The 12038-nt window shown below is 34.2% G+C and overlaps 1 protein-coding gene across 1 annotated transcript in view; it reads left to right on the top strand.

Annotated features, from left to right (window-relative positions):
* Nucleotides 1-12038, top strand: part of Cds (CDP-diacylglycerol synthase) — a 35197-nt gene that overhangs the window by 16769 nt on the left and 6390 nt on the right. Inside the window, exons 2-8 of the mRNA XM_073982372.1 lie at nucleotides 10251-10375; nucleotides 10467-10563; nucleotides 10629-10805; nucleotides 10891-11083; nucleotides 11279-11574; nucleotides 11657-11788; nucleotides 11855-11989. Of these exons, the coding sequence (XP_073838473.1) occupies nucleotides 10251-10375; nucleotides 10467-10563; nucleotides 10629-10805; nucleotides 10891-11083; nucleotides 11279-11574; nucleotides 11657-11788; nucleotides 11855-11989 (1155 nt within the window). The remainder of the gene's footprint in view (nucleotides 1-10250; nucleotides 10376-10466; nucleotides 10564-10628; nucleotides 10806-10890; nucleotides 11084-11278; nucleotides 11575-11656; nucleotides 11789-11854; nucleotides 11990-12038) is intronic.

The raw sequence follows: 12038 nt of genomic DNA, 5'->3' as shown, positions 1-12038 counted from the left end.
CTGCACTGTGACGCAAGTGCGTCGGGATTTGGGTCGGTTTTAATGCAGAAGCAGGACGATGGCGTGTTACATCCGGTGGCTTACTTTTCTAAGAGAACCACGGATGCTGAATCGAGGTACCACAGTTTTGAGTTGGAAACATTAGCCATTATTTATTCTCTTAAAAGATTTAGGGCATATTTGGAGGGAATAAAGTTCAAAATATTAACGGATTGCAATTCACTTACTCTGACCTTAGCTAAAAGAAATATTAACAGCCGAATAGCGAGGTGGGCATTAGAGTTAGAAAACTATAGTTATGTTATCGGACACAGACCAGGGACAAAGATGGGTCATGTAGATGCACTATCCAGAGTACACCAAGATAATGACAAAGTAGTGGCGACTATAGAGATAGAAGACATAGATTTTCAACTATGTGCAGCCCAGTCGAGAGACAAAGAAATAGCAGAATTGAAAGCGAAATTGGAACAAGGTGAAGTAAACGGATATGACATGGTGAACGGTGTAGTGTACAGGAAGATGAATGAAGGTTTGAGATTTTTCGTTCCCAAAGATATGGAAGTAGAAGTAATTAGAAACATACATGAAAGCGTAGGCCATATGGGGGTTGATAAATGTTATCTAAAAATGAGAGAACACTACTGGTTTCCGAACATGAAGGAAAAGATAGATCAATTTAAGAAGACCTGTATAAAATGTCTTATGTATTCCGCACCCCATCGACCAAATGCGAGAGCACTACACAACATTCCAAAAGAACCTAAGCCATTCCACACGATTCATTTGGACCATCTGGGACCCTTGCCATCGTTACAGAATAAAAGAAAGCACATTTTGGTAGTTATTGACGCATTTACGAAATTTGTTAGGCTGTACCCTGTTTTGACAACAAGTACGAAAGAAGTTAATGCGGCTTTGATGAAATATTTCGATTATTATAGTAGGCCGGTACGGTGCATTACAGATAGGGGAAGTTGTTTCACCTCAAAGGAGTTTGAAGATTTTCTCAAGGAGAAAAACATTGATCACGTAAAGGTTGCTGTCCACTCGCCCCAGGCTAATGGTCAGGTCGAGCGGGTGAACAGGACCTTGGTGGGAATGTTGGCTAAACTTAGTGAGCCAGTAGCACATGCCGATTGGGTGAAACAACTTAGCAAAATAGAGTTTGCTTTCAATAATACGGTGAATAGGTCTATAGGTGATACCCCAAGCAGAGTTTTATTCGGAGTTAATCAAAGAGGGGAAATAGTGGACAAATTATCTGAGTACCTAGAGGAGAACCTTTCGGGCCCGGGGGGGGGTATCAAGGAGATTAGAGACAAGGCTGAGGTAGCTATTGCGAGGGCGCAAAAATACAATGAAAAGAGATCGGAAGAGAAGGGCATTAAGGTTAATTCTTTTAAAGCGGGTGACTTCGTGGTGATAAAGAATGTGGACACCACAGTGGGGGTAAATAAAAAATTGATCCCGAAGTTCAAGGGACCCTACGTGGTGCATAAGGTGTTGCCACATGATCGGTATGTGGTCAGAGATATAGAGAATTGCCAGATCACTCAAATACCCTATGACGGTGTGATCGAGGCCTGCAATATGCGATTATGGAAAACGGATGACCCCGGTAACGGGACCCAGGGCTGCTCTGCCTAGTAGTGTATATAGTAGTAGTAGTTAATTGTACATAGTAGTAGATTAAGTAGCATAAGTATGTAGTCCCTAGCTTAAGTATACTTTACCTTCATTGATTTAAAACCTAACCCCGTGTGACCGGGGCGGTCACAATTATCAGGTTGGCCGAGCTGTGGTCGAAAAGAGTGCATGAACACAGCTATTGTAAATAATAACACATATCGATAACACTTTGATAACGATAAATGTACATATATTTGTAATCGATTAGTTTGTAAGCATAAGTATAGAGACATGATTGTGAAATAAATGAGACGGCACACTCAGTTCGTGTGTAGCAGTCAAAGAGATAAGTCGACTATAATACCCAAAATTTGAACCGAATGGATTGATCCGTTCGAGAGTTATCGTGCGCACCAGCCAGACAGACAGACAGACGGACGGACATTGCTAGATCTACTCAAAATTGTCTGAAACGGGTATCGTACATACATACTTCGGGTCTAAAACCATTATTTCGATGAGGCACATTTTTATTTATCAAAGTGTAAATACCCTCTTTAGCCTAAAGGCTGAGGGTATAAAAATATTTGGAAAAACTAACTATTCTCTTTCATTGATAGGCTAAGAAGTTTCCGAACCGCCCTCGTAGTTGTTCCATTATGACAGGTAGCATGCACTTGCCCACGTAAGCAAGACAACAAGGGCTGCATACGGTAAAAAATTCAAAAACATCCTTGATCAGCCCTAAAACTCATTTTAAGCGATTTATTTTTCAATGTGAGGGAGTTACATGAAGGTGTTCTCCCTTATATACTTATATATGTACGTTTGGAAGAAATTTTACATTGTGCATAGCCATGTGTAATACACCCAAACTAAAACTAATTTCAAATTCCAACAAATTTTAATGTATGAAGAAGAAATCAAAAAGACTTAATAGAGAAAAATCAATACCTGCAATACCCTATAATCATATCTTTTAAAAATATACTTTATTGAAATGAAGAAAATAAATATTCGTTCACAGGTTGTGTTCAACACACCCTCTTCCCAGAGTATCTTAAAGTTTATCTTTCATTGATTTTTTTCGCTTTGAGAGAAAGAAGCCAAATTTTTTGCCACAAGAATATGAACAGCAAGCAATAACGTACGATAAAAAAAAAAAACAAATTTGAAAATAAAACAACCATATATTTATATTTTTTTTGTTGATAAGAAACACATGTTTTGTTGTTAGTTGAAACGCCGGTTGTTAATTTTTTTTGCCGGTTTGCAATACAACACCATGTGTGTATGCGATGCGATTACATGGCATTGAATACTTTTAGCACTTCTTAAATTTGATTTTGTTTAAGTTTGCCATTTGATTTGTTTTTTTTTTTTGGTCAGAAAAAAAGAACTATGCGAAAGAAAACACAAAAATACATATCTCAAGAATTGTTTATTGTCTTTTCGCACTTGAATGGTTTCTTCTTATCGGGGATAGGGAAGAAAACAGTGTGCTTTCTACCATTCACATTCTTAAGGTGTTTTTTTTTATTTTTTTGTCTGCCTTAGTTCCGCTTTTAGGTTTAGTTTTTGTATTAAAAACAAAATTAAATAATTTTTGCTTTTGTTGTTGTGGTTAATAAAAATTAAAGTGCAATTCTCAACTGATAATGACGTCAACAATGTGGCTTATGGGTCATTTAACTTTAGGAAATGATTGGAAGACGTTTGTTTTCAAATATTTACTATGTCCCTGATGGTTATATATATATATCAGGAAAAATGTCTAAAATGGTCTTTTCCATTTTAAAAAAATCAAAAAAAATTGTTGACACTACATCAATGATTTTTGGTACATAGATTAAGAAAAAAATCAGCATTCCAAATCTGTTTTCGTTACTAACTTTGATCGTTGCGCGCAAGAGATATGACCGTTTTATATATGATAATTAGAAAAAATTCTAAAAAAATCGCGGCTTAATATAGTTAGCTGTTATATACTATTATCGTTAACTGAATTCGTAACCTATGCGATGATGCAAAAAATAATCGCGAAGTCTCAATGAATTCGCGAAAAATCAAATTTGTTAAATAATTTCACGTTTTTACAAACATATTTTTGAAACAGTAGCGCTTATACTTACAAAATATATATATAAAAAAATTATAGCAGCATCCAGACATTGTGAGGAATAAAATGAAACCTAAGCCGTGAAGTTTGGAGCTATAGTATTCATGTTATTTGCAAAAATACAATGAAAATATGACGAAAAAAATAAAAATCATGTCATTCTAATTTTATTTTTTTATGGTTTTATAGGAAATGTTGAAGAAAAAATGTTTGAGTTCTTCGTCATTTTCGTCCAAATTTCACGCAATAATGAATATATTCCGTTGCAAAAAATGTTTCGCTTATAGTTTTCCTATTGGCGAATATTTTTAGAACATTATATTAAATCACAAAGAATTCCAATTGTGGCGTAACATTTGAGACGCATATAAACCGCGTAATTATGAAAATGACATGATGCGCATCCGATTTTCCAACACAGCGAATCAATCCCTTTTATTTGATGTACAGTTTGTCAAATTCTATTTGGCGGCCACGATGTAGCATCTGCTGCATTTAAGGGTGCAAAATACAGTAAAATGGTCACAATTTCCGCGAAGTTCATTTACATTTTATGCGCATCCGATTTCAATAATCACCATTAAAAAATACATCATTCTATGCCGTTTCAATGCGATCCATCAAGAACCGTGGATGTAGCATCGCACTCAATTTTTAGAAAAAATCTATTATATCTCTGGATTTACGAGAGTTTTTAAATATCTGTTTTCGCGCAGTTTAAACACGTGTATCGGTCTATTTATTTAAGTAGAACTGACACATCCAAAACGCGTTTTAATATGCGATATTTTTAAAATAATTTTTTGCAAATTTTCGAAATTTGAGGGGTATCATATCCGCCGATCTAGTGGGTGGATTTTTACGCGTCGTGGCTTGTTAGATTCAGAACGTAAAAAAACTAAATTTACGCGGGTTTCCACGGAAATCGAATGACGTTTGTAAATTTTAAACCAAAAAAATAGGTTTTTGAGAAAAATTTACGCACAAAAATTTCGTGTTTAGGCGCAGATTACTGTGATCCTGTGAGGGCTACACCCTCATGTTATACATTAAAAAATGCGAAATCGCAAGTACTACAATCAAATAATAAGCTTTTAGGGAAATCCAGCTGCGCGTCCCGATTAGAGCAAAAATTCAAAAAACCCCATTTTTCAGGTTTCAAAATGTCAGCATCCGTTTGAGGTAGATACAGTGGATATATTAAAAAATCATACATTAGAAACTTCAACTCTGAAGTGTGCTCTTTAACTTCTCCTTTGAGCATTAAGCTCTACATTGTGTTGTAAAACAACTAATTGGAAAATAACATAATGAAACTCGTTTATTTCAACGATTTTTTACGATTTTTTTTACATTAGTACGACCACAGCTTCCGCTCAAATTATTATTTTAAGAAACCCCTCGGTGAATCGGGCTAAAACAGTTTAGTTTGCCGAAATGCGGTCAAAAGTTATGGTATAGTAAAACTGATCGCGAGTTACAATACCCCATACCTCAGTTTCAACATAAGTTAATTTTCTACAAAAAGCTTGATATATATATATTAGGGTTAGTCATTTTTTTTAGATTCAAAATCTGTGGAAATAGCATATAGGGCAGGCAAAAACAAGCAGAATTGCGTTTTTACTTTTTCGAAATTGTGAAAAAAAGTTCCGCACAAAATGCAATTACTTTAGCTCAAAACCGACTTTTTTATTTGAATTTTTTTTGTGATTTTTAAAATTTGATAATATTTTTTTTAGATTTCTCAAGCACTAATTCTCTATATCTTTCAATTATATTGATTTCGGAAATTCGTATAAATGGTATAGCGGCAAAACAGCTTTTTCATTTCATTCGGTCTTTTTGCTTTAAAATTTTTGACCCAGTTATCACTGTTTTTTTGGACATTTTTGCAACTTTTTTTAAACGACATGGCGATGTGAACACAAACTATGAAAAAATAATTTAAAACTCAAAACGATATAAATTATGTATTATGACATTACTTCTGTATTGTCAAACTTTTATTAGAGCAACTCGTTTAAAATTTTTAAAACTGGGAAATGAAACCGAGTTGCAAATTTTAAAATCGATGTAGCTTATAAACTAAATGACAGATTTTTGATCAAATTGCATATTTGAAATCGATGCACTAAAACCAACTAAAAAAATTATTTCCAAGAACAACTATTGCAGAAAAAAATTTCTCAAATTTAAAAATTTAAAAAAAAGTAAACTAAAAAAGTTTGTTTTTAGCTAAAGTAATTGCATTTTGTGCGGAAGGTTTTTTTACAATTTCGAAAAAGTAAAAACGCAATTCTTATTATTTTTGCCTGCCCTACATGCCATTTCCACAGATTTTTGATATTCGAAAAAAAATGAAAAAATGACTAACCCTAATATATATATATAAAAATTCAATGGTGATTTTGTATTGCATAGACAATTCGGAGCTATGATACCGTCAATACTATAACGTGTTGTAGAAGACAATATCTGCAGACATCTGAATCGGTGACCTCTAAGACGGACTAATAATAAATTTGAAACCACTCCTTATGTCTAAATAGTGTGTATGGGGATTTCTGAGTGAAATTGGTCTTTGTTTGAAAATGAGGATTTTGATTTCCTTTATTTATATTTTTATTATCTTTTCAGATTTTTTTAATTAAAGATTCCCGTGATATCGCGCCTTGAAAAAGTCGAATTCTGTAAAAACTATATGCAAAGAAATACTCATAACTTCTTTAATATTGGTCCAAATAGAAAAAAATCTTTTTTTGTATATTTTATTTTTTTTTTTTGTCAGCTATCTAATAAGAAATAGAAAACAATTTTGCACAGTGGGCTTTTACGCAATTTTCGTGATTTAATATTTAAAATTAACAAGTAAAAAAGTATCAGTCGGCTTGGCCGACAGAGATATACCCTCAGCCTGTGTATATTGTAACAATTTGTTCCCAAAAAACGTATGTATTTATTTATTTCATTACTTTGCAATCGAAGCCATATGGACAATTCAATGGCCAATTCAGATATAATTACAAAGATTCCACCATACTTCAAAGCTACTCTATAAATAAAATATTAAACATTATTGTTCTTACAAACTATACATAAAAAATTAAAAAAAAAAATGATTGCATTGATTATATTTTGCCTCCTTTACATCATAACTACTCATATGTATATTATCAACATCAAATAGGTAAGAATTAATATAGAATTTTCAAAAATATCATCTGTACAACCAATATTTTCTACTTTATGCCATAGCTACTCGAATTTATTATTAGATGGTTTTAAAAATTTTGGGCGTATGAACCGACAATAATGTTGATTAGGATTAAATATCAAAAGTTTTGCGGAGTAGATACTAAAAGAAATGGATCGACATTGACCGTTATGGAAGTGGATCTCCAGCCACAACATATGGTGCCATAGGGGGTTTTTACACTCTTCGGGCTGTTTGCTCAAGAAGTATGGTCTTGCCCCTAAAAAAAATTTACCATCGTAATTGAGGCAGCGAATGCAAGTTGCTCTATCAAAAATCAAAGTGATTCGATAGCAGGTCTTAAAGTGAACTTATCCGAAATTTTGTTAGGAAGGTACTGGATGAAGTGGACAAATATAGTCCATATTTGAACCTGATCTATATCTGGTAGATATATTAGGATGTGTAAAGTATGGACCAATTCGGCCACTCCCTTCAAGAGTTACCGTACGCAAAATTTTTCCGAACATTTTTGCAATTTTGTGGGGGAGGTACCTGAATGAGTGGACCGATATGGCTTATCTTCAGACTTAAACTATGTTTGGACAAAATATTACTAAGGCCAAATTTTGGACCGAATCGGCAGATCCGTTCGAGAGTTATCTTGCGCTCCAACCACCTCACACGGTGTCATAGGGGTTTTTTGCAACTTTCAGGCTATTTTCTCAGGAAGTATAAACTTGCCCCCGATGAAACTTGTACCGTCGTATGGGGGACAGCGAATACAAGTTGCTAAAACAAAAATCAAAGCGATTCGAGAGCAGGTCCTAAACTGAACTTTTCCGAAATTTTGTGTGGGAGGTACCCGAAGGAGTGGACCGATTGAGTCCATATTTTAACTTGATCTAAGTCTGGTAGAACTTTCACGATGTACAAAGTGTGGGCCAAATCGGTTACCCCCTTTAAGAGTTATCGTACATACAAATTTTCCGAACATTTTCAAACTTTTGTGGGGGAGGTACCGGAAGGAGTGGACCGATATAACAAATCTTCGAACTTAAACTAAGTTTGGACAAAATATTACGATAGCCAAATGTTGGACCAAATCGGCTCATCCGTTCGAGAGTTATCGTGCGCACCAGCCAGCCAGAGAGACGGACAGACAGACGGACGGACATTGCTAAATCGACTCCAAATTGTCTGAAACACATTTCGTCCAAACATACTTGGGGTCTAAAACCGTTATTTCGATGAGGCACATTTTGCCCGTATGAAAGTGTATATACCCTCGTTAGCATAAATGCTGAGGGTATAAAAATGTTTATCGGGGCAAGAAATTCATAATGATATGGTGAATGTGTTAGGTGAATGTGCTCCTTCATATGCAACAGTAAAAAATTGGTTTGCTGAATTTAAACGTGGTCGTACAAGCATTGAAGATGAACCACGTAGTGGACGTCCAAAAACAGCAACAACAACAGAAATTGTAGCCAAAGTGCATGATATGGTATTAAATGATCGAAGAATAAAAGTGCGTGAAATTGCTAATATCATGGGCATCTCAAATGATCGAGTCCATTTAATTTTGCATGAAGAACTACAGATGAAAAAGCTTTCTGCAAGATGGGTGCCGCATTTGTTAACAGTCGATCAAAAACGCATAAGAATGAACATTTCACAAGCTTGTTTGGATCGTTTTAAGCGAAATAAAATGGATTTTAAGCATCGTTTCATAACTGTTGACGAGACATGGATCCACCACTATACTCCAGAGTCAAAAGAACAATCCAAACAATGGACTGAAGCTGGAGGAAGTGCCCCAAAGAAGGCAAACACAATTCAATCAGCTGGTAAGGTTATGGCAACGGTTTTTTGGGACTTCAAAGGTATTTTCATTGATTGACTATCTGCAAAAGGTTAAAACAATAAATTCAGAGTACTATTGCAAACTTTTGGAACAATTAAATGTACAAATTCGAGAAAAACGTCCTGGCTTACAACACAAAAAAATAATTTTTCATCAAGACAACGCACCAGCGCACAAGAGTGTTTTAACAATGGCTAAAATCAACGAATTAAAGTACGAGTTGCTTGAACACCCACCTTATTCTCCTGATTTAGCTCCCAGTGACTTTTACTTGTTCCCAAATCTAAAAAAAATTCCTTGCTGGCAAGCGTTTTACCTCAAATGAAGATGCAATTACAGTTGTAAACCAATATTTTGAAGACTTTGAGGACAACTATTTTAATCAGGGGATAGAATTGCTAGAAAAGCGTTGGACTACTAAATGTACTGAAGTTTCAGGAGATTATATTGAAAAATAAAAATATTTTTGAAAAACTAACTATTCTCTTTCATTGATAGGCTAAGAAGTTTCCGAACCGCCCTCGTATAACGTGTCAAAACTTTGTATATTCTTTTACCCCCTGTTTTTGTAAAAGTTTTTATTCTTCTCACGCGAACTGTCAAATTTTGTAGATCGATTTACTCGCCTCAGCGCAAATGTAGAGCTCTGATTTTAAAAAGAGGATTTCTTAACTATATATGGAACGCGTCTACGAAAAATTAGGTCCGTATGTCATCTGGGGTCTGAGCTATGGATGCCTAAATTATTACGAATATAGACGAACGAACAAAAAATAGTTACAAAAACAGGGGGTTATATTTGAGACAACAAGCTATAAATAATTGCCAAAAAATACTTAATTTTACTTTCAAAAACATATTTTAAATAAAATTTCCTAAAACGTGCAATTTTGTTGTAAATGTATTGGCCACCACTGTATATACCTCACAGAAGTTCAAAATTTTCGTTGAGATGTAGTCAAAGATAGTCCTTGTGGTCCTGCTTGAAATGATATGTATTTCGTAGGCAAGTCCATGTTTCCTGATATATTGTCTCAAAAGCTCTAAAGATCCAACTATGACACGATAACTGTAGTAAGAAATTACTCCCATAACTCACCTGACCCCCCATTAATTTTTAACCCGGATCGTTTTGACATTTTAATTATCGAGTAGCCGTTTTGATAATGGCTACAACATTAGAAGATGTAAATACATCCTGAGATATGAACCCCAAAATGCACCAATATTTAGGGTCAGTCCTTCATACAACTACCGCACTAAAGTTTTTCTCCATACTTCAGTAACTTCCCCCTAATTTGCTTACTTTTCTGACACCAGAATAAACTCAATGGACCACAAGGTACCTCTGTGAAGTATCTGTCTTTATGGCATCTAAGATAACGCATTTTGTTCTTTCATCTATTTTTATTTTTGTTTCGTTTTTATGTTTTCAGATTGAATCCGAAGATGAAAAATTACCGGAAGAAAAATTTGTTGATGAATTGTCCAAAAATTTACCACAAGGCACCGATAAAACGCCTGAAATTCTTGATTCAGCGCTAAAGGATTTACCCGATAGGTGTGTATAATAATTATATAATTAATATCATTATATAATTAATAAAATCCATAACTCATATAATTAATAAATATATATTTTTTATTTAAAGATGGAAAAATTGGGTTATTCGTGGTATCTTCACTTGGATTATGATTTGTGGTTTCTGTCTCATAATCTATGGTGGACCTTTGGCTTTAATGATTACGGTAAGTTTGTGTGCATAAAACAATTTAATATGTAATAATGTTTGTCCATTTTTTTTTATTTGCAGACCCTATTGGTACAAGTTAAATGTTTCCAAGAAATCATTTCCATTGGTTATCAAGTTTATCGCATACATGGTTTACCATGGTTCCGTAGTTTATCATGGTATTTCCTCTTGACTTCCAATTACTTTTTCTATGGTGAAAATCTGGTGGATTATTTCGGTGTGGCCATTAATAGGGTGGTATGTGTTGCCTATGGATTTTTTTTGTTTATATGATTTGTACTAACTCCGAAAGTATTCTTGGTCTTTCTTCTCGTTTTCTTAGGAATATTTGAAATTTATGGTCACCTATCATCGTTTCCTTTCCTTTGCCTTATATTGCATTGGTTTCGTATGGTTTGTTTTATCATTGGTCAAGAAATACTATATGAAACAATTCAGTCTATTCGCCTGGACTCATGTTTCATTGTTGATTGTTGTCACTCAAAGTTATTTGATTATACAAAATATCTTCGAAGGTACGTTGTAAATGTTATTGTTATTATTATCAATGATGTGTTTGTTGTTTTAAAGAAGATAATACTTTTTTATGATCCTTGGTGATTGAATTGAACAAATAACGGACAGACGTCCAGACACTTTTAGAGATATGAGCCTAGAGTCTAATAAATACATTTAAGTTTAATGAAACTTATTCAAACTTTTGTTTACAGGATTAATTTGGTTTATTGTGCCCGTCTCGATGATTGTGTGCAACGATGTCATGGCCTATATGTTTGGTTTCTTCTTTGGCAAGACACCACTGATTAAATTGAGTCCCAAGAAGACATGGGAAGGCTTTATTGGTGGCGGTTTTGCCACTGTTATTTTTGGCATAATTATTTCATATATTTTGTGTCATTATCAATATTTTGTTTGCCCCATTGTCTATTCCGAAGAATTGGGCAGTATGTCGATGAGTTGTGAACCCAGCTATTTGTTTACACCCCAAGAATATAGCTTGAGTGTGGTGAGTATTTGAATATTTTTTTTTATTATTTTGAAATGAAGTGTACATTTTTATGAATATTTTAATTTCTTAAATTTTGCAGTTTGGTATTGGAAAATCCATTAGAGTGATACCATTTATATGGCACTCAATTTCCCTAAGTTTGTTTAGTTCCATAATTGGACCATTTGGTGGTTTCTTTGCCTCTGGCTTTAAGAGAGCATTTAAAATCAAGGTGAGTGCTAGAAATGTGACAAAAGTTGGGTATTGTAATGATGTGTTTTGTTTTCTTATTGCACAGGATTTTGGCGATATGATTCCTGGCCATGGTGGTATTATGGATCGTTTCGATTGTCAATTTTTAATGGCCACCTTTGTAAATGTTTACATTTCTAGTTTCATAAGAACTCCATCTCCCGCTAAGTTGTTAACACAGGTAATTATTACAAGTCATATTTTTTAATCAATATTTGCATGTTCCTAAT

This window comes from Musca autumnalis, unplaced genomic scaffold (assembly GCF_047663935.1).
Source record: "Musca autumnalis isolate F117 unplaced genomic scaffold, ASM4766393v1 scaffold_4, whole genome shotgun sequence".
In the NCBI taxonomy this organism is placed as follows: domain Eukaryota; kingdom Metazoa; phylum Arthropoda; class Insecta; order Diptera; family Muscidae; genus Musca; species Musca autumnalis.
Note: the sequence above shows the minus strand (reverse complement) of the source record. Positions and strands in the feature narration are given on the sequence as shown.